This window comes from Pezoporus occidentalis, unplaced genomic scaffold (genome assembly GCF_034315485.1).
Source record: "Pezoporus occidentalis ecotype Australia unplaced genomic scaffold, CSIRO_AGI_Poc_V1 ctg106, whole genome shotgun sequence".
Lineage (NCBI taxonomy): Eukaryota > Metazoa > Chordata > Aves > Psittaciformes > Psittacidae > Pezoporus > Pezoporus occidentalis.
In genome coordinates, this window is record NW_026912843.1 from 1,259,725 (window position 1) to 1,286,158 (window position 26,434).

General features: G+C 42.5%; 1 protein-coding gene and 1 long non-coding RNA gene across 2 annotated transcripts in view; both read left to right on the forward strand.

The window, feature by feature from the left end:
* Positions 1-12,883, forward strand: part of LOC134164719 (uncharacterized) — a 58,575-nt gene extending 45,692 nt beyond the window's left edge. The window contains exon 6 of the long non-coding RNA XR_009965222.1: positions 12,681-12,883. This is a non-coding gene — a long non-coding RNA (uncharacterized LOC134164719). The remainder of the gene's footprint in view (positions 1-12,680) is intronic.
* Positions 12,884-16,143: 3,260 nt separating this feature from the next.
* SYN2 (synapsin II) overlaps positions 16,144-26,434 on the forward strand; it is a 174,719-nt gene continuing 164,428 nt past the window's right edge. Inside the window, exon 1 of the mRNA XM_062620632.1 lies at positions 16,144-16,644. Coding sequence (XP_062476616.1) covers positions 16,265-16,644 — 380 coding nt within the window. The 5' untranslated portion in view covers positions 16,144-16,264. The remainder of the gene's footprint in view (positions 16,645-26,434) is intronic.

The window sequence follows — 26,434 nt, forward strand, 5'->3', positions numbered from 1 at the left end:
CAGTGAAGTTAAATCCATCACTCAGGGTGTGCTACTGGTTTGCAGGGACTGGCTTTCATCATGTGCAGCTTAATTACAGTAAGATTCTACTGCCTAATGGAAGCTTCTCTTCCCATTGACTGCCATTAAACTCCTGTGACTGGCCTAGTAATGTTCTGTCAGTCTGCGTGTTTCCACCGAGCACGGGTTGGTTTTCATTATGTCTTAACTTCTCTTAATGCATACGGAATTACTGTCACAGAACCCATGCGTGCTTTCCTATTAGTGAAGCAAATTTTACTTCGGGAGCAGGTTTCAGCAGATTTCTTCCGTAAAATCAAGCTGCGTGATTGAAGAGACCTGTGAAGCCTTTGGTTTAAATGCAGTAAGATATCCTGTTTAACACATCACTAGCAATTAAATGATCAGAAAAAATCAGGCAAAACTAATGTTCAGCTCTGGTTTAGACGTGGCCTCTTCATGCACAAAATGTGCAGGTGACGTGGCTGACTGAGCTGAATGAAGGGCAAAAGGGATGTATTACAAAGCTGCAGGCTTTTTTCTATTGCCTTCCCACATCCATCAACTGTGAGAAATTAGCATGAAGCAAGGTAAAATGATTTTTAAATGCAGATTTCCAGTAAATCCTATCTATTTTTGATTTTGGCATGAAACAACCAGGAAAGTACACTGAAACTGAAGCAGAGGTTTTTAGTTCACCAAGCAAGGACAGGACAAACCTAGAGAGTATGGAGTAAGTAGGATTTGTGTATCCTCTGCCTTCAGCAAATACTGGAGGATAGTTTTGTCTCATCTGTCTCAATCTCCTTTTAATTTTGACAAACTTGAGTAGTGTCGTGGTTTAAACCCAGTCAGGTAATTCGTTCGCTCACTTCCCCCCCTTTCTTGCCCTCCCCCTGCTCTCGGAGGGACGGAGAGGAGAATCAAAAAGAATGCAACTCCCACAGGTTGAGATAAGAACAGTTTAGTAACTAAGGTATAACACAAATCACTGCTGCTACCACCAATGATAATAATGATAAAGGAAATAACAAGGGAAGAGAATACATCATCTCACCACCAGCCGACCGATAACTCGCCCCCCAAGCCCGACCAAGCTCTGACCGATACCTCCTCCAACCCTGCAGTCCCCCAGCCCTTCCGGCTAACTCCCAGTTACATCCTGGGCATGACGTGCTGTGGTATGGAATACCTCTTTGGTCAGTTTGGGTCAGGTGTCCTGTCTCTGCTTCCTGCTTCCCCTCCTCCCTGGCAGAGCATGAGGCTCACAAAGTCCTTGGCCAAACCAAAACATCGCTTGTTATCAGCTCTGTTCCCGAGCTGAAAGTCAAAACATTGCACTGCACCAGCTACCAAGAAGGGGAAAAATGACTGCTACTGCTGAACCCAGGACAAGTAGTTACAATTTTATTGTGTTAGAATTTTAAATGCTTTTTTTATTAAAGCAGCCTAATAAACAGTATTCTTATGCACTTCGTAGTATCTCCTTAGGTATTTTGTCTTGGATGAGTGAGCTGTTTCCTCTATTTCACTTACTTTAGTTGCTGTAATTAAAAAAATATTAATTTTATAGGTTTATACACCAAAACCTTTATTTTTCTCTGTTCCTCCTGTTGCCTGTAGAAGTAAACTGGGAACTTGCTTCAAATCTTGGAAGGCAATTTGCATCAGCCTGGTTCAAGTCAAGTTTTGCCAGTACTTGAGAACAGAGCTACAAATTCAGAAGTTAAGCACACCTTTCTGAACAAACTGATTGACAGGGCCGGCAGATATTGCCTTAGGTTACAGCAGCCACCAAGTGCTCTGTTTCTAGCTCAGAACTTGAGTACTTCTGGAAAGAAGGAGGAAGTTCTTTCCTGTGAGGGTGCTGAGGCACTGGAATGGGTTGCCCAGGGAAGCTGTGAATGCTCCACCCCTGGTGGTGTTCAAGGCCAGGTTGGACAGAGCCTTGGGTGAGATGGTTTAGTGTGAGGTGTCCCTGCCCATGGCAGGGGGGTTGGAACTTGATGATCTTAAGGTCCTTTCCAACCCAAACTATTCTATGGTTCTACGATTCTACAAGTGCACACACGCACTGAAGCAGCACCTCCCAAACCTTCATGAACTGTCCCCCAGTCTGTACCACCACCGCTGTGCAATCCTCTTCAGCAGAACCTCCCAGTGCTTCCTCCCTAGGTTTTTCTCTTTGGTGCACCCCCAGGTTTTTGCAGTTATGTTATTGTTTGTCCTCCCTTCCTGTTCTTCCTTCTATCCCCGTTGCATAGATCCACAGGGCTGTTTCTCTTTCCCTGTTGAGCCCACAGTACAGGCCTAACTTGACCGTTAACAGACCTCTCCAGGTGTGAAATACAGTATCAGAATATGGAGTTATACAGAGTTACAATATAGAATCTTGTAGTTTCCAGCCCATCTGTCATTAATTCTCTAATTTTTCTCTTTAAGTGTTCATTTACCTCATGTAGTGGCAGGGGGTTGGGACTACATGGTCCTTAAGATCTCTTCCAACCCAAACCGTTCTTTGATTCTATAATTTTGGGATACAAAATTTACTTAAAACTACCCTTCAAGTGAATTTCTAAGAAACCAGTTTTGCCTTAATTGCCAATAAGCTTCTGAATGAAAAGGTTTTTTGTTAGTGCTGGGGTCTGGTTTTGTTTCAGGTTTTGTTTTTTCCCCTTACCCCTTGTGTGAACAGGTATACTGGGGGCACCAGTAACTGAGGGCAACCTTGAGGTGGCTTACCATTGTAAAATCTATATCTATTGCAAGAATTATTTGTGATTACCTTTATGCATCTGTTAACGCATTTGTTTAAGCTTCCTAACTTTTTTTTTTGCAATGGATGTTTTGGATTATCAGTTTGAAATCAACTTTTAACTGCACTTCCACTGTTATTATCGAACCTCTCCCAACAGCCGCTTGTTTAGACCTTGTTTTGTCTTTCTCTGCCATTCCCTGTCTCTCTGTGCCACAAGTACAATAGCTATGGATCAAGCAAACCAGGATGGTTGTCCGTGAGTGGCACCCGGTGAAGGCAAACTGGAAAAGCACACCATGTGGAATAACCCACAACTGGAGCTAAGCACTCTGATTGACTGGTAAGTGGTTCCTTTGCTCATGTGTGAGTTTCAATGAAATGAATGATGGTTGCTTTTCTGTTTCCCATTTATAAGTATCTGAACATCAAATGCAGAAATTCGGGATCATCCTCCTGTTCCCATGTTTGAGAGAAACATCATTCCCAGGACACTGGTGTAACGAGAGCTCTGTTTGTAACATGCAGCAGCACTATGACTGAGCCATCTGGTTCATGAAGAATTTCAGTGGGTATTTCTGACCTGTGCTTTAAATCGGTTTGCTAGCTAGCACAACTAATAGCATATTCCAAATGACAGTCTACTAATGTTTTTGTAGATATACTGGATATATCATCTGTTTTGGCTATGACAGACAAGTTGCTTAGTAAAACAGAACTGCTATCTTGAGAAATATACAAAGTAGATGACTCAAGATCTAGGCATTAATGCAGTTACATTGAGTGCAGCATCTACTAGCTGTGAAAGGCTCAACCCAATTAACCACAGTAACCTGGTAAAGACAGGACCGTATATATCTTATCTTCATTATATGGAACAGATCTTCATGATCCAAACAAGTTATTAGCAGTGTTAACAGGGAAGGTATCCTGGCTGACCTGGTAATGTCTATTGAAATGATGGAATACTTCTCTTTATAAGTTGATTCTGTTTTTCTGAAGTCTCAAGCACAGTTACTGACACCTTTTTCGTTGTGTTCACATCTTGCAGGACTCTATATGGCCCTGACACCTGGCAGGACTGTCTCTGGGTGAAGTAAAGCCTGGACTCTGGAATATAATGAAGGTGTACCTGTGTGCTGTCCACCAGGTAATACTTTTCACTTGACTTTACAATCACACAAAACTGCCCAATCTGTTCTCATCAGCTTTGTTACAAAGCACATACTGTTATATTATGACACAAAACTGTGACTTGTCACAAATCTGAAAATCACTTCTCTGACATAAATTTAAGAATTGTGCCTTCATCTCTAGTGTTTTAGGAAAAGATCTTGTAGTTTGTTATATGTTAGTTACTGACTGAATGCCCAGCTTGCAGACCTGTAATGTGTGCTTGTGGATCAGACTGTATTCTTACCTTCTGTACCTATGTGGCATTATGCCTTTTCATATGAGCTGCTGCTGTAGTGTAGGTGCCTGTAGTGTACGTGATGATAAGGTGCTAGGTTGCACCTTACCATCAAGCTGACATAGATTCACAAGAAAAGTTATCTTCTGTTCTTCAACAAAACTTTTATTCTCCTGGGATTCATAAACATTGTTAAAAATTTGCTTCCCGACTTGATCAAGACTCGCCAAGTGAGGAAACGTGACTTTGTATGGGAAAGGCAGGAATATTTTCAAGTCTCTACTTGCCTTCCCTCAGCCCCCCAGGGGTACTGGATTTTACTGCAAAAACTAGTAAGCGCTGTTCACATCTTGTGTATGTGGATACAAACCCCAGTGATCCCAGGGGAGCAGTGATGGAGTGGGCAACAGAACCATGCCCCTCTCTGATCACTCCACTGCATTTCATAGAATCACAGAATCATAGAATAGTTTGGGTTGGAAAGGACCTTAAGATCATCCAGTTCCAACCCCCCTGCCATGGGCAGGGACACCTCACACTAAACCATCTCACCCAAGGCTCTGTCCAACCTGGCCTTGAATACTGCCAGGGATGGAGCATTCACAGCTTCCCTGGGCAACCCATTCCAGTGCCTCACCACCCTTACAGTAAAGAACTTCTTCCTTATATCCAATCTAAACTTCCCCTGTTTAAGTTTTAACCCATTACCCCTTGTCCTATCACTACAGTCCCTAATGAAGAGTCCCTCCTCAGCATCCCTAAAGGCTTCGTCAAACCTGGCCTTGAACACTGCCAGGGACGGGGCATTCACAACCTCCATGGGCACTTTCCTTTCCTTTGTGAGAGTAATGTTACGTTTCCTTTTGTGCTGTAATTATCATCCCCTCCCCTCAACAAAATTCAATGCATTTGCAAAGCTGGGGTTCAGGTGCAATTAGAAATTGCCTGTGTGGTGGCATGCCAGAGACTGGGGCACCACCTTGTGTGTGTCTGTCAGGAGACCAGGCAGCATGAAACAAACTAGACTTGGCATGTCCACCTCCATCTAGGTACCCTGCATGGCTTAAACCTCTTAACCTGGTGAGATAGTTGTCTAGGATTTGTATTCTCTTTGCTGCTCTTTGATACGGAACCCTGGGAATGAATTGGTTGTTCAGGGAAATGCAGCTTTTAGTGGCCTGAGTGAATAAAAGAGAAACACTTCACCGAGTCAGGACACGAAGATCTATTTTTCCTAGCTATTTACTTTTACCAGAGGTGAATTCTTTAAAACTATAGAACTCTGAACAGTTTAAGAGGCCCTTCTGTGAATCCATCATCCATCTAATGTGAGAGAGAGCTACTTGACAGGGAGATATTGCAGGTATTGTGTGCTTAACTGCATTGAAAGTACTCCCTCTGTGTTGCAGGTGACACACGAGGTCATTTCAGGCCTAAAAATGATGCAGTAGTATAGCAGTGCAACCATCTAAATCATAAATGCATGTGAAAAGACAACACCTTGTCAGACATCCAGCTGAAACATGAAGAAACCATATAGAAGCAGCTGCTGAAAACCACAAATACTATTTAATAGTACTAGTGAATGACTACTCCTGTAGTAATACTAATACCACAGAAAGTCTTAGAAGCCTAATGTATGGTGCAAGATGCTAGCACTCAAACCAGATAACTCAACCTAATTCATCATCCTATCTTAGTTTATTTTTTAAGAGCTATAATCAAAACTATTAGTGAGCCTTCAGACCCACTACTAGGTAAAAGACAAGGCTGTGCTACCTCATTAATGGACTGAGGGCTGTAAGGAACAGTAAAGGGTTCCTGCAGATAGACATCAGATTTAAGGGTTAACTTATTGCATAAATACAGCACTGACTGACACTCCTTGTGTGCAGCGAACTTGTCTATTTTTATGACATAACCTTTACTGCACTGCATCTGTTAATCAGCTCTGTATTATGCAGATGCTATTTCTGTTTTTAAGGATATGACTGAATGTCCTTGCTACTAAAGATGCAAGACTTCTGGCTTCTGTTTCTAATCGTATTCCTTGGTGATGGTGATGCCCTCATCTCTTGGGTGAAGCTAGCTAATCTATTTGCTTCTTACTGAGAGAGGACTGTTGCTGCAATACAGTGACTCAGCTAATCTAAATTGTTGGCTGTTCTGCCTTGCATTTCAATCTTTTCCCTGTACATGGAACCAAAACAGAGGATTTCTGTAAAAAATAACCAATCTCCAAAGAAAATCTACATTAATTACATATATAACTGGGTAATTAATTTCAGCTCCTCTGAATTCCGTGATAAAGCTGGATTTGTTGCAAGATGTGTAAGCATCTGACTTTCCCAGTCACTCTTGTTGCCTTATGTTTAGCATTGACTTATGCATGGATTTTGGTATGTGAGAAAGAGGCTTATGGAAAGCATCACGAATCCTTGACAGAAAGTGAAAATTGCTGTGCACACAGGACAAATAACAAATAGGTTTTCTATACATAAAATCTTAGGCATTGAAATAAGAATCTCCCCCATCGCTTTCCGGGTTGGCAGCAACGATGCTGTCTCACAACTAGTTATCATTTTAGGATTCCTCCTGTAGAGGAACCCACCTGTGTTTTCAGTGTGAGTTCCCTTGTATGCTATAGAGACAGCAGGTGTTGTGGGGGGCGGCAGTTCTCATACTGCAGTGTTCTCCTGGAAAGTGTCCTCTCAGATGTCTAAGTTATTTATTTGCTTATTTACTGGCGAGGGCGTGAAGTGAGTCCAAGTTGTGTGTCTCCTTGTCGTAACAGATGGCAGAGAAAGAGGTATGCCCTTAGAGTGCTGCCCACATTTCTAGGTGAGAGCTAACATCAGCGAAATAAGCCAGCTAAATCCATTTTGAACAAGACCTAATATCCTGTTTTAAGAGAAAGCTTTCTTTAAGGGTTCTTATCTCAGCCCTAATTTCCCTTCTCATGACGTGTCATACATCTGCCATGCTCTGGTTTGATTTTCACTCACAAGCTAGACTAGTTATCCTGTGAAGGGGTTGGGTTTTTCATCCCAGACCATTGCAAAATGACTTACGTTCAAATTCAAGTGAACAGCTTAGAAGGAACTACAACCAAGCAAAGGTCAATGGCTGATTGTGTAACTTCTAGAGGTATATGGTTTGGGGAGTTCCATAAGCTATTACATTACTTTTAAAAAGCTCTAATATTAATCCTTAAGTAAAGAAATATTGTGTAAGCAGGAGTAACTTAATTTAGTTTATGTACCTTATATTAGTTTTCTTTCACACTGAAAAGAGGAATACTTTACCAGAGCACTCTTGTAAAGGATGGGAAAGAGGGTTATTACAGAACTCCTAAAAAACCTTGTAGCATTTCAGTGTGGAACATCACAGATTCTCTTGCTGTGTTTCAGTTCTATAGAAGAAAAAGAAACAACCTCTAAACCTGAAAATTATTCCAATAAATTAAATGCTTAAAGCACAATTACCCTTAGAGTGACTTAAAATACAGGATGAGTGTTCTGCATCTACATGATGAAGTATCTATAATGTATTAGAAGTTCGAAAGTCTTCCTGTTTTGCTAGGCCATTCAAATCATAGAATCACTGGATGGTTTGGGTTGGAAGGGCCCTTAAAGCTCATCCAGTTCCAACCCCTGCCACAGGCAGGGACCCCTTCCACTAGAGCAGCTTGCTCCAAGCCCCTGTGTCCAACCTGGCCTTGAACACTGCCAGGGATGGGGCAGCCACAGCTTCTCTGGGCACCCTGTGCCAGCGCCTCAGCACCCTCACAGGGAAGAGCTTCTGCCTAAGAGCTCATCTCAGTCTCCCCTCTGGCAGGTTAAAGCCATTCCCCTTGGCCTGTCCCTACAGGCCCTTGTCCCAAGCCCCTCTCCAGGTTTCCTGCAGCCCCTTCAGGCACTGGAGCTGCTCTCAGGTCTCCCCTTCAGGAGCCTTCTCCTCTCCAGGCTGACCCAGCCCAGCTCTCTCAGCGTGGCTCCAGAGCAGAGCTGCTCCAGCCCTTGGAACATCTCCGTGGCCTCCTCTGGACTCACTCCAACAGGTCCTTGTCCTTCTTATTTTGGGTCTCCGGAGCTCATGCACGACTGTGTGTGTGTGGGCTGGAGTGTATGTGTCTCATGAGACTAGAGACCACAGCTCTCTGAGTGCGGCCATCCAGCCAATTCCTTATCCAGAAATACTGATAGAGACCTAAACCTGTTGGCCCGTCTTGCATCTTCATCTTTTAGACCTGTTGATTTTAAAGACACATTGGGAAAGCGATTTCTTTCAGCTTCTATTCATCTGTGGTCTCTGAAAGGAGTATAGCACTTAATGAAACAGATAAAAACTCACATCAACTTTTTAATTTAAGAGTAGTTACATCATGCTAACAGCCATTACTTTGAGCTCAATTCACAACATCATATAAACATGTCACTGTGATGCACTATTCTTCCTGACAATATGAAAATACAGTGGGTAGCCTGGTATCCTTATTTTGCATAGCTGTTTTCCAGTATTTTTAACTAGGAACATTATAAAGATGTGCTCTTGGAAAACATTCAGATGTGTGTTTTATGTCCAGCTGATTAATAGTGGGCTCTACATCCGAGAGTAGAGAAGATGTGCTTAAGGTTGTGCTGCAATATTGCTTAGTCTTTATGAGTCCACGAAGTGTGGGCTGGAACAGAGGCCTTTCTCAATTGCCCTGTGACATTAGGAACCTCTGAAATAGTTTCTCCTCCCTAGTGAGGAACTAAAGCAGCTGCACTTCTTCAGATGGTTATATATTTATACTGATAGTGACATGGTTTAGTCGTGGATTTGGCAGTTCTGGGCTAACAGTTGGACTTGATGATCTTAAAGGTCTTTTCCAACCTCTTTATCCTATGTAAGCCATAAGAATATTTCAGGGCATAAATGATCATTATACAGATGATGACTGAGTGCTTCTCTCAATACAGAACTTACTACAGAATGATTTTTACAATATTAAATTTCCTCAGCTAGCACTGAAGTTCTCTAGTGAAACTCAAAATGAACATTACCAGAGAGCAGCAAATACATTGGGCTACCCTTTATTGTGCACTCTATTGACCAGATTTAATCAAGAATTGAGCACAATGTTATTGGCAGATACAGTCAACTTCAATGCAAGAGAAATGTCCTTTCTCACTTGGCCTTACTGTGTGGTTATGTGTAAGGACATTCAGGCTTTTCAATCTCTGTGAAGGAGAGTCTGTCTAAATTCTATGCATGTGTAAAAAGAGAAGAGGATCTTCTTTGGCTGTTCATTGAACAATAGTTTGTCCATTTCACATGATTTTAATGGGCAACAAGGCCAACTTTCACAGTATGATACACTCTAATAAATTTATTCTTTGGATTTTTCAGATCACTTGCCCTGTATTTTATTCCTTTTTCTAGGCTAAAAATTCTTAGGCAGAATTTTCATTGCATAGCAAATGGCTGATACTAAACTCACTACAAAGAGCGAAATGGGAATAATTTTCTAAAGCGACCCATGAACAGAGATGTCACAAAACCTGTACAGAACGTTGAAGGCTATAATAGTGTATCTGGCAGTATTGCAAGAAGTGACACGAAAGAGGCCAAACAGCTTTAAATGTGGGGCTTGCTGCATGTAATTGCAGTGAGAATGACCAAAGTTAGGTGCATCTCTGTAATACTTGTGGGCATACATCCAGTCTCTCTCTTTTAAGCATGATTTTCAGGAATTAATAATGCTTAACTGCTTAAAAATGTCTAAGAATGTTGACGTAGCATTGTGTCTTCAGTGCTGTTATATAAAGGTATCTGAGACAGAAGATTTTGGGTTAAAAAGCATGTTATATGCATATGAACTTTTGTCGTTTTGATCATGGAATTAATAGTGTATTTCCTCTGTTCGAGTCCCAACTCATTTACTACTGGTTTATAGACAATGAGGTAGTCAGTATTTGTGACTTGTGTCTTCTAGGAGATTATTTGGGACTGAAATGTTGACATCTGGTTATAATTTGAGAAAGAATGTAAAACTTTGTACTTGGGTTAGTTCTGAGGCCTGCACTGATTTGTACACGGTGTAGTAAAGGTAGTACGACAGAATGCAATTTTGCAGTGAATGTCTACAATTTCTATACTGGGGGGTTAGAATTGAGTGATCTTATGGTCCTTTCCAACCCTTACTATTCTATGATTATATATATAAATATCTAAAATATGTGCTTGTATGTGCAAGCATATGTGCAGTGATGTTTTCACATTTACATTGTATAGTTTGCTTATAAAATTGTTGCGTTTTAATTCTTTATGTTGCAGTTGACACTTTCTATGGCTTAGTTTATAAACCAGCTCAGTGTTCATTGACAAAGGTGAGATGAAAGGTAATTTTGGAATCCTACCCGTGCTGCATAGTACTGGCTTTTAATTCACTTGAGGGAAAAATTAGTACCAAAGCGTAACTGTATTGTTCAGCTCATGCGCTGTCGTCCTTTCAATTCTTTGTGCGTCCTGCATATTGCACATTAATGGCTTATCAGGTTTTCACATGCGTGGCATTCAAAATGAATTTGTGGTAACTAAAGCAGGCAATTAATTAGGTAAATGTGCATTCATCTTAATCATTTCAGAAGTTATTTAAAAAGAAAATTACGGTCTTATTGTGCAGGCCAGATTGGATGGAAGTGCCATATTTTGTTTGCTGCATCTACACTTGTGCTTTACGGTGGTTTGCTCTTTTCCATTAGAACCCCTTCCTAGGTTTATTTTTCTTTCCGTAACTGTGTGGCAGCTGATCTCACATTTATGCATTCAGTCAATTAGGATATGAGTCAGAATGGAAAGATACCTTCACTCTGAATTTAATAACATAAATTAAAAATCTGCAGAAGTAAAACCTTCAAACAGACCAAAACTCTTCCGTGTCAATTAAATTGACTTAGTGTGTGACTTTGCTGGCAGACTTTTTGATCTTCACAGGACATCCATATAGTATTTAATGCCTTATCCCTCTACACATGCACTGGGTGTTCTCTGATTAGGGAAAATCTTCAGGTTTTAAAGGACAAAAAAGCCTATTCCTGTGTGAGCACCATCCCTCTGAGTGTATGCATGTATGCATCTAGTGGAGCTCTAGCCTTTGGCTGTGTCCTTAGTATGAACATTTTTGTCTTCTGTGCTTTTCCTACAGCATTGGTATGGTATTCCTTGCTAGTTTTTGGTTTTAGATATCAAAGTCCATTTCTAAATTACACATGAGTAGGCAGTGATATAGTAAGTAAAGCTTATAAGGAATTTATTTCATTTTCTGCTTTTTAGAAATATCTTTATTCTTCTGCCTTGCTCACATTCCAGTGGAACATTCACTGTGACTATGTCTTTATTTTTGTTACTCCTAACATCTGCTACTTATTCTTTTCCATAGTGGTAGTTCCCCTCCACACTGAGAAATGTCCACGTTTTGCTGATAGGATCCTCCCTGCATAGTATGTGCAGTGTACAAACAGTTTGTCTCATCTGCAAAATACCAACTGTGTCTTACTAGTTGAGGTTTCTGTATCAGTCCGTTTGCTGATTCTTCTGTAACACAGAACAATCTTCCACATTGTAAGAGGAAACACTGCTTGCTGAAATGCAAAGAAATGAGCTACCTGTTTCTGAGATCACTAGTATGATGAAGGCTATGGTCCCAAAATCAAGAGTAGGAAACTCAAGAAATACAGCAGGTCATACCACATTTATTGCTGCATTCCTCTAGAAATACAATGCCAGGAAGCAGTATTTTAGATGCACTTTAATATATGTATGTTATCACATTTATTAAATGTGCCTCTTTATATATTCAATTTGTCAGTCCATGTGCGTAATGGTTGATTTTTTTTGCTATAAAGTGTATTTAGAAGTTAATTATTTTGACTTCTGTGGCTTGAATTCTGAAACATGTACAAGATAGATAGCCTTCAGCCGGAGTAGGGCCAGCAGTATCTGAGCCTTAATTACATGGTAAAAAGTGCTTGAAGTTCCTTTGTGTTAAAGATAAAATTAAAAAAAAAAAATACTAAATCCTTACAGCACAGGACATAGTGAACCAAAAAAAATCAAAAAAGCAGATGTATTTTAGTAGGAAATGGAAAGATAAATGTTGCTGCTATTATAACTTCAGATTTCAGAACAGAGACAAACAATTTCAATAGACTTTCATCTCCTGTAATCATTTATTTGAACTGTAGTTACCACTCAGATTGTAGCCTGTTTCTGTTCCAGGTTGTTCTCATGCCACATACAGAATGTGTTTTAACTCCCTCTTACATCTTGGCAAGCATTACTCATGAGACTACAAAGCCCTCTTCTGCAGCATGAATTCATCCATGTTCAAAGCTTGTGAAGGTAAGAGTCTAGTCTCTAATAAATTATGGTTTATCAAATAAAATGTGGTGGGGTTTCGATGTTGGATTCGACAGACTGCTGAGCACCGAGGATGTATAATACAGTACATCGTACTTTTGTTTTCAGGAATGCTGTGTGGTTTCAGATGCAAGGAACTGCTACTACAGGGTCCTTGACTTCAGTACTAACAAGATGAGATGTGCCCTTTGCTGGCAGGGTAGGTTAGTTCAGCCACTGAGCACTTTGGAGATGAGGGCATTGCCTCCTGTGCTCCTGCTCACCTTCCTCTGGGGTAGCTGGTGGCAGGGGAGAAGCTACTGTTGAGAGAGTACAGAAGCTGAGTGGTTCTTAGCCACCTTCCTGGGGCGTGGGAGCAGGGCATGCTTTGTAGCATCCTTACATACTGTTATAGCCATCAGGTCCTCCCTGTGAATGCTAGAAAACTGTCAGTTAAGTACAGTGTATTTCATGCTGATACAGAACTCTTTGAATTGGTATGCTTAGAAAATGTGAACTTACTTAAGGCCAGATGTACATATTTACTAAACATTCATTTATGTCAATAAATAGCTGTCAATAAATAAAACAGAGCCCTTATTTTGTCTTAAAACATTTACTTAACAATTTTGCATAGCACCCTGCAAACATTTTCAGCTAGTATTCCAAGTTCCTGTTATGTTTGGTGTGAACTTGCTGTAAATTAGAAGTCAAATTTCCCAACATGGTAATGAACAACACTCCCCCCCCCTCCCCCCCCCCCCAATTTCTGGTTAATTTGTGTTCTCTGCTGGTGCTCATAAATCAAAACACAAAGCCTAGATTTGGGAAGGGAGGCTCAAACTCATTTTGTGTCCTTTCTAAAGCAGTAACTGAAGCAGTGTGCCTATTTCTGTCACATCTTCATATGGTTTAACTGTACTTCTGCCACCTTGGACAACCAAATGCAAGGAAGACCAGAAATAGAAAGCTGACATGTTTTTGCTTCAGGGTCATTGTAACAGCAGGAGTTCTGGGAGAAGTCCAGTGAAGCTGCCTAATGAATCTCAGTGGAAGTGTACTAGGTAGGATGCTTCAGCATTTCTTTGTCTTCCCTTCCCCTCCATTTGCCAACACATTAATCCCTAGTAATCCACCTTTTTTCTTTTTTTTTCATTGATTTCAATGTTGGGAAACAAAACTGGGTTTAAATTTGCTATTGTCTTCACTGCTTTGATGCTGACTGTTGTTTAATATACTAGTGATTCAGTATTCTTGCTTCCTAATAGATGTAATCACGTTGAACTATCTCAAATGTGTTGTGAGATGTTGAAGTGTTATGCAGAGTAGATTAGACAAAAAGTGCTGGTAGCTCTTTTCCATGCACAGTTTTATGTGCTATTAAGTTTAGCAAGTTCCCTGTAATACTCTATTGATACTCTGACAGTGTGTGATATACCTCACAGTTTGTGAGACCATAAAGGGCAAGCGTATTGGAGAGTCTGTTGGCAATGATCACAAAATCATTCCATAGGATCTGAAAGTAATTGTTTGGCTGGACTGTGAATATACAAGAAAGTACTATGGACAGGAATCGGATTTCATCAATCGGAAACCAAGATTTCCACACAAACACGTTAACATGGATAGATCTTGTACCACTGAAACACGAGCAGCCAAAGCACTCTGTTTAATCATGGTTTTATTTTGTTTTGTAGTAATGGCTCCCAGCATTCAAATTGCTCCCTGTCATTTCTGTTTGCTAGGTGTCCCTTGCCTTTGCATCCGAGAGTACAGGCGGCACTGAAGTCAGGCAGATTTCAGCCTGGCTAACACTCGTGTTGATGTGCAGAGCAGGATGTAGCACAGCTCATGCTGCTGTGGTTAGCTTGGCTCTGCAAGAGTGACTGACTTGTCAGGGATTCATTAAAGAACATGTAAACTTTAAACCATGGAAGTGTGAGCATCAGGAAAACTTTATTGTCAGTCAGGAAAACCTTCAGGCTCTGAGGATGCGTAGAAAGCTGTCAGTCCAGAGGGGGTCGGTTTTATACAATCAATCCTGAACAGTAATGTACAAACCATCTATGATCTGGCAGTGTCAGACTGCTTAAAAGGGTTTTTCGGTGATCTCTATGCAGGGAAGACGAAACAGTTCGCATTGTACAAAAATCTGTGTTTGAGATGGATAAGCAGTCCCTTTTCCTTTGCCCACCTGCTTTTTAGCGGAGAAGGGAGGGGGGATTGTTGATCCAGCTATTCAAGCAAGGAGGAATTAAACAGTCCCTCAGTCTCGTGATTTCTGTCACCTTTACCTATGTAATATTGGAAGTGATACACAAGCCCGTGCCATGGTGAACTGCAACATTCCACCTCTGTCTGCAAGCGACTTGCTTCTGTGTCATGCGTTGTAGACGATTTAACTCACATTACTGCGCTTACGTGGCAGCTTTTTAGGAATACAAGTAGCCCCCAGGTATCTTAACACTACTGAGAGAAAGTGATTCTCTCCGGATCCCACGGGACTTGCACGTATCCAGGTACAAGCGTGGTTCCACAACTCTTCTGGCACGGGCCGTGGGCTGATGAAGCGGCAGGCACATTCCCACTGCAGCCACAGCCCAGCAAGGTTCCGCTCATGTTGGTTTCCGGTGCCCTGGATCAAAAGGCGGATTCTGAGCGTGGCCCATCCCTTGGCTTGGCAGAGCTGCCATTCCCCAGGGTGCCTGCGGTGTTTGAAGTGCATCTGCTCTGGTATTTTGCTTTCTGTCATGATAGAATCATAGTTAGGGTTGGAAAGGGCCTTAAGATCATCCAGCTAAATCATACATGAATGTTTCTGAATTCAGGGATTTGTTATAGAATCCTGTGCATGTTCTACCCTGGGACATGTGAACTGTAAGCTGTGGAAGTGTTAGCATCAGGAAAAGCTTATCAAATCTCTAACGTTAACAGAGATTGCTGCATGAAGTTGCTGCGTACAGTGCTCCATGCAGCACAGCCTCGGAAGAGCAACCGCAGAGTGATGTGTGGCTATGTGTATCTCGGACAGTATGTTTTATGTTAAAACGCGGCGAGAAGACTTTAAATCACTCTCAAAGAAAACCCAGTTTTTAAGATAGGCGAAGGCATCCGTCATTCTCCAGGACAGTGTAAGATGGCCTGATGCTACCCACCGCTGCCTTCATCAAACCCGTGAGCTTTCCCCTTGGTACTGGTTGTTCTTGGAAAACGCTTCAGAGACTTATGGGGTCGGACGCGTACCCCAGAGCGGGTCACCGGGGCTCGGCGGCGGCCGCTGCTCTGCTCCTGCAGAGCGATTGCCCCGCGAGGGGCTCTTCACGACAGCCTTTTGCTCTTCACCCTCACGCCAACGCCGCCCGTCGCTGTGCGGGGAGCGCTCGGTGCAGCCACGCGGTGCGGGGCGGTGCGGAGCGGAGCGGTGCGGTGGGGAGCGGTGGGGAGCGGCACCAAGCCCACCTGTGGCTCAATGGAGGCCTCGCACCGCTCCCGCCGCCGCGCTCACCCCCCTCAGCCCCGCCCTCGGCCCGGCCCTCCCGCTCCCGGCTCTCTCGCGGCCGCCCCCTAAAGGCAGTCGTGAGGCGGCGGTGCCCGCGCCGTGAGGGGGCGGCAGCGCCTCCCGCCGCGGCCGGCAGTGGGGCTGCGACCGAGCCCGGCTGCGGATCGCTCCTGCAGCTCCTCGCCTCGGCCTCGCTTTCCCCTCGCCCGGCCAGATGATGAACTTTCTGCGGCGCAGGCTCTCGGACAGCAGCTTCATCGCCAACCTGCCCAATGGCTACATGACCGACCTGCAGCGGCCGGAGCCGCAGCAGCCGCCCCCGCCGCCTCCCTCAGCATCTTCGGCCCCTGCCTCTGCCTCCCCGGCCGCCGAGCGCCGGCAGCCGCCGCAGCCGGCGCCTCCCCAGCAGCCGCCGCAGCAGCAGCCGCCGCCGCCGCAGCAGTCCACGGGCAGCAGCTTCTTCAGCTCCCTGTCCAACGCCGTGAAGCAGACGGCGGCCTCGGCCGGGCTGGTGGATGCCTCCTCCGCCGTCTCCTCGGTTACCGGCAGAAAGTTCAAGCTGCTCCTGGTCATCGACGAGCCGCACACGGACTGGTAGGTGCCCCCGCGCCGCTGCATGCCCCGCTGCGTCCTCCTCCTTCCGCCGTCCTTCCCCTCCCTCGCATTGCGGTCCCTCTCCCCGCCGGCACAGGGCTCCCTTCTCCGCGGCTGACGGTCCGTGCCCGCCGCCCGGCCTCGCTGAGGCGGCAGCCGAGGGCTGAGGCGAAGCGTTCCCGACCGGGGGATGGAGGGAAAACCGGCAAGCGCTGGAGCGCCTGGCTGGGGACGAAAAACGTTTTCCGTCAAAACGCTAAATAGAACGCATCCACCGCGCCCCAAACCCCCATAGCCTGTGTGCTCTAGCGAATTAAGCAACTCATGTATAGGTGCAGGTAGGCTTGAGGTGTCCTAGGCACGAATTTCCGTGTTGAACTGCGTGTGGTTGTAGCGTTACGTATGTTAATTCATATTGATGAGCGGGCTTGTTTTCATGCGGATCCCGCTGCTTCTGTTGCAGCGTCTGGAATGCGTGGTTGAGTGAAGGTCCTTGAGGATACTGAGGACCAGCTCTCAGTTTCGCCTTAGCCCTGAGAATTAGCGCCGTGAGGTTAATTAACACCGCAGGTTTGGGTCGGTGTGTGTGTTGTGGGGGGTGTTTTACTTCCACCATCACCATCAAAACTGAGGTTTAGAAAACCATGAAACTTGTATGTCAGCTCATTTCCTCCTGTGCCTGGCTGCTACCCGCAGGAGAGGTTGCACCGGTTTCAGTCGTGTTTATCACATTCGGCTCTGGTGGGGCTGTGTTGCACACGAAGAACGAGTACCTACTCCCTCACTCGCTTCCCTACACCCTGTGTTTTCACGTTAAGATGCGAGTCGTCTTTTATTTGCTGTTGCTAGTTGCAGTTCTTAATAGCGCCTCAAAATAATAGAGTAAAACAAGTATGTTTTATACCACTGACATCATGCAGTAATGGATTGTGGGTTTGTGATTTTATTGTCTTAGATTTACAGCCTTCCTGTCTAGATGGACTTGTGCAGATTGATTTGATACAATTTGCTTTGAAGTGGTACTTCAATAAAATACATGAGACAAAAATGTAAGCCTTTATAGGGAATATTGTATTAATGTTAAGATAATGTTATCTGGGTGGATGGTTTTTATGGTTTGGTTTTTTTTTCTTGTTGCCCCCCCCCCCCCCCCATGTTTGGTTTTGTGGTTGTTTTTTTATGTGTGTTTTTTCTTTTTTCGGGGGGGGGGGGGAAGGTGGTTGTATCTGCTGGCTTAAGACAGCCTCTGTGCCTACGTCACGGAGATGCATCCATGGACACTGCTCACTGCCTTGCAGATACAGCTGTTTATTTAATACTTTACAGCACACAGATCTGCTGGGTAAATTAAGAACTGTACGTGTTCATAAAGTTTGTTTCTGGTAGCATTTTTCAGTGCTGCTTGAAGCCATCCTGTGTACTGTAAATGCAGCACGTTTTGTGTTCTTGGTAAAGGCACTCAACATTAGTCTTTCGGCAGTAGCAAAGCTTTTCAACCTCTGCATGGTGAATGCCGCCAGCAGCATTCCAAGTGGGAGACTAGGTGCAGACACAAATACGTGCAAGTTACTTACGCCTGGTGCTGCTGCTTTTTTAAGGGGTGTTTTCTTTTTTCCCCCTTATTTCTCATAGTACGTGACATGGATATGTGGTAGTTCTGGAAAGAACAGTTTGTTGTTGTACTGGCTCTTTCCCCTCCAAAAAGCTGATCATTTTGCAACTAAAGATTTTAAAATGATTTCTGAAAAACATAGATATGTGTATTCTGATAACACATGCAGAAAAGTTTGCTTCATACCTTTGGAGGTACAGCTCTCCATACTGACATGCACTGAACTGCCATAGAATTTGTCTATGTGAGCTAACATGGAACATGTATGATCATTTGAGAAAGAAATGTTGGAAGATTGGAGTGGCAGGAGATGTATTGGAAAGGTCTGATGGCACCACAGTAGCTGCCCTGCCTGGTATGATGCACTGACGTATGGTTTAGCAAGATGAGGTATGTAGAACTGCTGTCATGTGATGCACTAACCCAAGCCTGTCAGTAACAAGAAAACCAGTACTGGATAAATCTTGTAGAGCCTCCTGAGGAACAATTTCAGTTGGTTTATCATGTGCTGGGTGTTGGTTTTCGTAGGATTTTGAGCTGCATTGTGTTTGTCTTAAAATGAGAGTGTGCGCATTGCTTTTGGATTTTGCAGTTTCAATAGAAATCAATGTAATTTCAGTCAGGAACGCACTGAAATCCTGCTAATTCAGTATCCCTTTTTTAGCAAGGGCCAGAGGAAGCATTAGGCACAGTTTTGTGTCAGCAGAGGATATTGTCTCTTACCTCTAGCAGCAGAAGGAAAATCTTTTATTCCTATTAGAGGTTGACTTGTACTTCAAGTCTGAGATTTAGTAACCCAAAATCATTATTGTCACTAATGGAGTATCATAATGGAATTCTACGTATAGATAGAGCTCAGTTGCTTGCATTTTTTAATCTTGATCTCAGTGACTTTTTTTTTTTTCCTCATTTTCTTGCCCAAAGAAGTTTGTCCTATTACGAGCTTTGAAATATTTCTTGGCTTCTTTACTTTTATGGTATAGGACAGGGAAAAAATGGAAAAATTAACTTATCTCTACTAATTTGTGTATTTTTACCACATTATATTCTCTGACCTCTCAAGGAAAGAGAGCAAATGCAGTTGTGTTCAACCAGCCTCCTTTCTCCAGTGGCACTAAAGATGTGCTAGAGCTGTGAAAGACAATTATTTTCTTACATGTTTTTTGGGAACTTGCAGCTATGTAGATGAGAGAGATCTCTAAGGGCTTCTACTGAAGGCAGGACTGCAAAAGAAGCTGGTACCAAAGACTTTCTACTAGCTGGGAGCTTTATACATGCAAGTGACATGTGACAGATAAAAAGAGGTGGAAGCTTGTAGTCAGCTGTCGGAGACAAATCCATGTGAGTGGCTTTCTTCGGTTCTGGTTCTCATGGGATGCTTTCTGTTACGTACTTCATACAACAAATGATCCTTTGATGCAACAACTAGTGATCCTTTTCACCTGTTATCTTTGAGACCTTCTGTTGTTCCACAATATGGCCATAAAGAAGGGGTGACCTGTAACGCAAACACTCCTCGGATGGAGCGTGCTATTAATCTCTATGAAGGCATTGGAAAAGCTAATTGTATTTTCTGTATATTCCTTACACATTTTAATGTCGCATTCTTCTCATCTGCAACTGTGTGCTGAACAGACGTTTTCAGTACCTTCATGTTGTCCAGAAACCCTCTTCTGACTTGCCACATCCAGTTCCAGAGTGGAAAGCGGTCTGGTTCATGGGCGTTTCATGGATCTGTTGGGGAGGGGAAATACTAAAGAACCACTCGTTAGGTTTAATAATGATTTTGTGTATAGACTTCAATGATTGTTTTACAGCTTTAGGTATCTTTGTTGGTACCTTTACAAATGGAGGAAACTAAGAAGTAAAAGCCTTTTTTCAAGGTCATTCAAGAAGCTAGTGACAGAACTAAAATAAAACCTAGGCAGCTTGCTTAACCTTTTCTTTTAACTGACCTTTCCTGGCTACTGATTTGCATTAAGCGTCCAAAATTTTCAGCTAGATTAGGTTTATTTTCAACTGTATTTGATTTCCTCAGGAAATAACCATTTTGTTTGGTGTTCAGCGCTTAGCAAGAGATTAGAGACCATACGTCAATGGCAAGGTGTCAGAGTGCTGTGTGTCTGGATTACTATCTTTATTAAAAGCTTATGTGTAATATTTAGAAAGCTGTTTCAATATTGAAAATTAATTATTCGTAGTCTCTCTTGTGCTTTAAAGCTTGAATATGCGACTTGTTGGCAGCAAAGATAAAACTATAAAAAGATTCAAGTTGGAAAATTTTATTCTTGTATTTTTTAAGCCCAGATCTTGTTATAAACATTGGTACATTTTTTCCCCAGAGAATTATGCATTTCTTATAATGTTTACTGCCTTAAGTAGTTATCTTGTGATAGGCTCAAAAGGTAACTTCCAAAAGGCTGGGACAAATGCTGTATGAGGAGCAAACTTTCTGGTGTAAAATCACTGAGTCATTTATGGGCAAACTTTGCTCATCATAAAGGTTTTTAATATGAATGCTATTGGCATAGCGCAGAAAAATGCTGGTTTATGATCCAGACACTTATAGAATTGAGCAGAATGGGTTTCTTCTTTTGTTTAGGTGTTGGGGTGTTTTTTTGTGTGTCTACCAGAAGGTGGACACCAGTTTGAATTTAAAGTGCGTGTGGTCGTTTCGTGTTTTTTTGGTTGGCAACTACCGAACAACTTGCATGCTACAGTCAAAATACATCACGGTTTTCCTGTTCAGTGAGATGGTTCACTTGTGTATAACTAGTGAGCATTTCCCAAGTCCAGTTGAACCAGAATTCTAATTTATCTTATTTGTTAGTAACATGTTGATCTGGTAACTGCAGTTTCTATTGTGTTCAGTCAGAGTCTTTGGATTGCAAGTTCTCCAGTTTGGATGGTGTGCTTAGTTTTTCATAATGCCTAAATGAGGACTCCTGCTTTGTGTGTGCTCTCAGCCCTCTGGGAATAACAGTGTCCAGGAGGGCAGTGCTCCTACCAGCCCCCTGGCATTGCAGAGCACCCTGCTGCTACTACAGGGTGTAAAGCCATACTCTAGGATGGGGAGGGAAATGCTGCACATGGGCAAATGTGGAACTAGTAGCGAGTGGGCAGTGGGAGAGGACTGGAAGGATCCCTTGGCACTAGTGTGGGGGCTGATGGGGAGAGTTCTTGAAAGCAAGGCAAGGTGTAGGGTACAGCTGTGTTGCAGAGGTATAAGGAGACTGATTTTTGAAAGGCCTAAGCTCAGAAGACCGACCAAAGGCCAGTTGCCTCCAGGAAAATAATCTTGTCAATATGTGTTTGTTATATAGGAAGAAAAGGTATATACTAAGTTGCTTTTATTAATTTTAATTAAAACTTGCTGTGCCTTTGCAACCGGAAACTCAGAGGAAAAGTAACCTTGCCCTTGGTACAACACTGTGACCTTTTAAGGAGGCAATAGATTCCTTAAAACCCCTGAAATAGAGCAAGAGTGATTAATGTCTTTGATTTCTCTCTATTTTCTGTGAGAAGCTTCATCTGAATTGTAAAAAACAAACCCAAAAAAAACCCCAAAGAGGGGGTATGTGGTGGTCTAATGATCTAACTGTGGCCTTTGGACTGGTGAGTTCCAGTGCTTCAGAAGGGGGCTGGCAGCCAGATTGTACACGAAGACAGTATGTGCTTAGACAGCTTCTTACAACCAGGTAATTAGATCAGCACTACTTCCCAGCACGCATTACAGCTTTCAACTCTGCATTAAGGGCTCTCCATTTTTGCAGTCAAAATAGAAACATAATCAAGGGAGGGATACAGGCACAAGCAGGGGCTGTGTGAGCAGCACTGCTCTGCTGCCTGGCAGGGTGTGCTGGGGCACGCAGGTGAAACAACCAAGTTTCTGTAGAACTTATTTTGTATTCTGTCTCCTTATCAGGTGTGAGCAACTGAATGTGCGTTTTTAAAGGGTAGAAGCATGGCTCGTTGGGCAGTGTGTTATTTGTTCTTTGTCCATGTTTTAAACACGAAGCCCATGCTGGGCAGGGGCTTGGGCACAAGGACAGGCAGCTGAGCTAGCTGAAGTACGTAATGTGCGTGTGTGGCATGCAGCAGTCTCATGCAAGTTGTGTTTCACATCTGTTCTCAGCAATGTCCAGCTGACACGGTGCTGCACCAGACTCTGTGTGCTAGTAGGCTAAGATGATCTAGGAAGAAATTACAGTTTTTTGTGTTTATCTCCAATTCTGTCATATAATATTTGGCTATATTAGTATAAATAGCAAAACACAGCCCAGATGGAGATAACCTTTTTAACTGGGTATGTATATCAAAAAGAAAAAAGCTTTTAGGGGAAAAGGCTTTGTTTTCCATCCTCTGTATTTTTACTCTGTCTAAACAAGCTCTCACGTGCTGTAATGTTATTTTAGGTAGATTGTATCTGGTGTCATTCCCTGCCCCCACGTACAGAATCCAAGTGAATCTTTTTGGGTTTTTTCTCCTTCCTTATCTCAGAAACTTCTCTGAAGCTTAATGAAACCTATAGTAACATGTTTAGCTAACTGTTTACCAATGTTTTAGTTAACTGGGTTTGCCAGTGTTTCATCCTAAAGTTTGCCCTAATAGAAAGGAAAAGGAAAAGTTGGCACAGAAGTAATGGATTTTAGGTGGGTATATTTCAAAGTTACAAGACTGAAGTGAGAGGTAAAAGGAATAATAAATTGCTTTTTACACTTCAGACTCAAATAAAATAAGAACTTCTCCTTAGAATCCCTTCAGAATTTGATGATGATTTGTCAGTAGCAAATTGTAATCTGTTGAGACAGGAAAAGTATGAAACAAAAGGTTGTTAAAAACTACGTTATTAGACGTCTTGAGAAAGCATGTTGAGAGGACTTCCTGTGTTTTGAGCTGTACCTGTTTTGATTGGATGTCATTTGTAACCACTATAGGATGCTGCAAGACTGTACTCATTTTTACTGAAACCATGTTTCTCCAAAAGATTAAGGCTAAATATTCTCAGAATAACAATATATTCTTTTAGTGACTTCACTGTAAGCGTTCTTAGTACCCAGCTCTTAGTAGTACCATGCAGTAGTCACGCACAGCAGTCTTCATGCAGTGTCATGTAATTTTATCACCTTTAGCTCTTCAGCTAGCCTACCCACTGTGAATGCTCTAAACTACAGGAATACAGGCTTAATAGAATTGAAATAGGCTGATGGTTTGTGGTTTTATACATTTTTAGAAAAGTTGTATTGCAGTCTGCATTAAAAATGTGTTGAGACTAGTGAAAATGCTTTTTCGACTATGAAACTGTGACTGAAGAAGGGAAGGACAAACACAGGATGTCTGACTTGGAAACCGAAAAAGGATTCTAGACTCAGCTGGCTGAACACATCACCAAAGGGTAAATACAATTAGGTGGAAAAGGTGCAAAGAATTGAAAAGAGGAAATTGGCAAAAAGTTATGTTGAAAATGACAAAAAGTGAAGCAACACATTGTGAAAGGTTACTTGGAATTATGATAGCGCTTCCAATGACAAGGCTGCTTGCTTGTGGAGTGAAAAACATGTGCACTGAGGTTGTAAGACTTCTAAGATGCTATAGGGGGAGGACAGCATTGTATCTTGGTCAGGAGTGCAAAATGCTTGCTTTAGTGCACTGCTGCTTTTGCTAATTAAATAGCTTTATCTGTGCTGAGTAAAATCTGCCTTCTCAGAGGAAAGCTGACATGCATTTTGACAGCTGGAGGAGAGTAATGGTGGGAGTTCATGCTAACATGAACTGTAGTCTAGTTTAAGCTTTTGCAAAAACTGCAAAGGCTTTGTCAGTTTTACTACACCTGCTTTCACCACCTCTGTGTGTCGCTGCCTGGCTGGAACAGCAATATTAATGATCTCCTGTTGACAAATACATTGATTCCTAAGAAAAAGTTGTTGATTAAGGTCAGATCCTTGTTCCTGTATTGGCAAGCAAAAGTAGTAGGAGTGTTTGATTCAGGATACTGAGCCTTAAACCTGAGGAGGCTGTTTCTGGTTTCCTGTAGAGCTGTGGTGTCTAAAGCAGAGCAGGGCCAGCCCTCAGCAGTACCTTGATTGGGCACCTGTGTTCTGCAGGAGTGTGGGATGTCTGGGGCTTGTGCTGTGACTGTGACAAGCTGATCAGGGCTGCCAGACTCTATCTGCTTGCTCTGCTCTTTTCTGAGTTGCAAATGTTGGTGGATTCAGTTCATTGATGGATTGGAGACCCTGCTCAAGAACATGGAACTTCAGGGTTTGGAGAGCCTTTCTGGTTTTATTGTGTGCTGCAGGTATCTTTATCCTTCTCCCTGTGTATCTGTGGTTGAAGTAGGTTGAAGACACATGGGATGTCAGAGTGTTGTTGCTGAGGAGGAGTGTCAGCAATATTCCCTTAATTATTTTCACCTCTGAACACCTGTGTTTGCTTGGAATTGGTCTGTTTTTGTAAGTTACTGTGATCCCCTCAGATGAGAGGTAGGGGCAGGAGAATAAAAGGTCTTTTCTCCCTCTGGAAATGAGGGCCTGAGTCCCAGCTTGTGCAGATGAAGACATAAATGTACTTCTCTCCTTTCATTTAAAACCCCCCAAGGCTGGAGGCTTGGTGTCTAACAGAGTGTTTTGGGGGTTTTCTTTCAGCTCCCAGCCAAGTAGATAGGGAGAGCAAACCCTAGCTGGTCAGGTGCTAGAAGCTGCTGTGGAAGGCAGTTTGGGTCTAACCATTCTTTTCCTTTTTTGTGATGACTGAACCATGTTTGACCTTTCTTGATTTACCATTCAATCTCTATAATCCCAGTTGGGTGTTGGTGTTTGTAATACATCACAGACACTGATTGCTAGTAGGAGTTATTAACAAATACCTGATGAGATTCAAAACATATGTATATTTAAGTGACTTAAATGTGATAGCAGAGCCTTAGATAGTCTTTTAAATATCTGAATTCTGTTCTAAAGCACCCACATAAAATCATTTGATATAAATTAATAGGTTTATTAGAGTTAATGTTCCTATTTATAGATTATAGTGTATTAAAATATTTTAATAATTTTATTAGAGAAATAGATTAAATGACATGGATATGACTTTTAAGAAAAAAAAAATAATGCTATAATTGCCTATCCTAAACCCCAGCAGCAATAAGCTGTGAGTGACTAAGCATTGGGGAATCTCACAGTGACCAGATGGAAATGTAGACAATTTTCGTTTAAGGTGCAATAGGTACAGTTCCCTCACAAGTATGTAAAATTTGTTGAAGAAGTTGTTTCCACTTCTCCAAGTGAAGAAAGGTTATAAAACTCATTGAGAAACTTAATAACAAAAGAACATGTCATGTGTTTTTAGAGAGTGGATTGAAGAGTTGTGAGCAGCAGCAGCACAAGGAGACAGGGAAGGTTGTCTGGAACCTTGGGTTTATCCCTTCAGGCATGGCAGCATGCCATGGAGTCAGGCTGTGCTTTGTTTGCAGAGACCCTGATAGGCTACTGATACATTGTCCTTTATTGTGACACTAACCTTTAGGCTTCCATGTTTCTGATTTCAGCTGATTTGTCTTCAGCTTGCATATGCAGCATGTCTTTCTCTGTTACAGAAGCATTAGAATAGGGGAGTGTGGCTTTATGTAATTTCAAGTGGAAGGTGAACCGAAACATCAGCAGTGAGTACTGCTCCTTGTAAAGCTCCTGCAGAGAATTGCTTCAGCATTTGGGAAGGTGAATGTGGAAAGAATAAAAGCAAGCTTGTGGCACAGCTGAAACCTAAGTTATATTTGTGTGTGGCTGTGTCCCCATCTTTAGGAGTCAAAAGCATCTGCATCCCAGTAACTTCCGGAGAAGGAATTTCAAAAGAGTGTAAGGTTAGATACTCCTTCCATGCATATCTGGAAATCAGGTGGTTCTCTTGTGCCAGAAGTGCTGGCAAATCTCTTCATTTTAACCTTGCAAATCTGATACCTGTTATGAACCATTGGCTTTTTTTTTAACTGAATTTCCTGCATTGTAGGGGCTGAAATCTGTTGAGCTGCACTCTCACTGGTATGGTTTTTAATACTGACTTCTCACAGGAGAAACCAGGGTGAGTGTGTGAATGTATGTGGGGAATAAAAACAAGCCTGAGGGGAAAAAAAAGCCAACAAAAGTTAAAATATCTCTTATTTTAGTTTAAAGTGAATTCCAT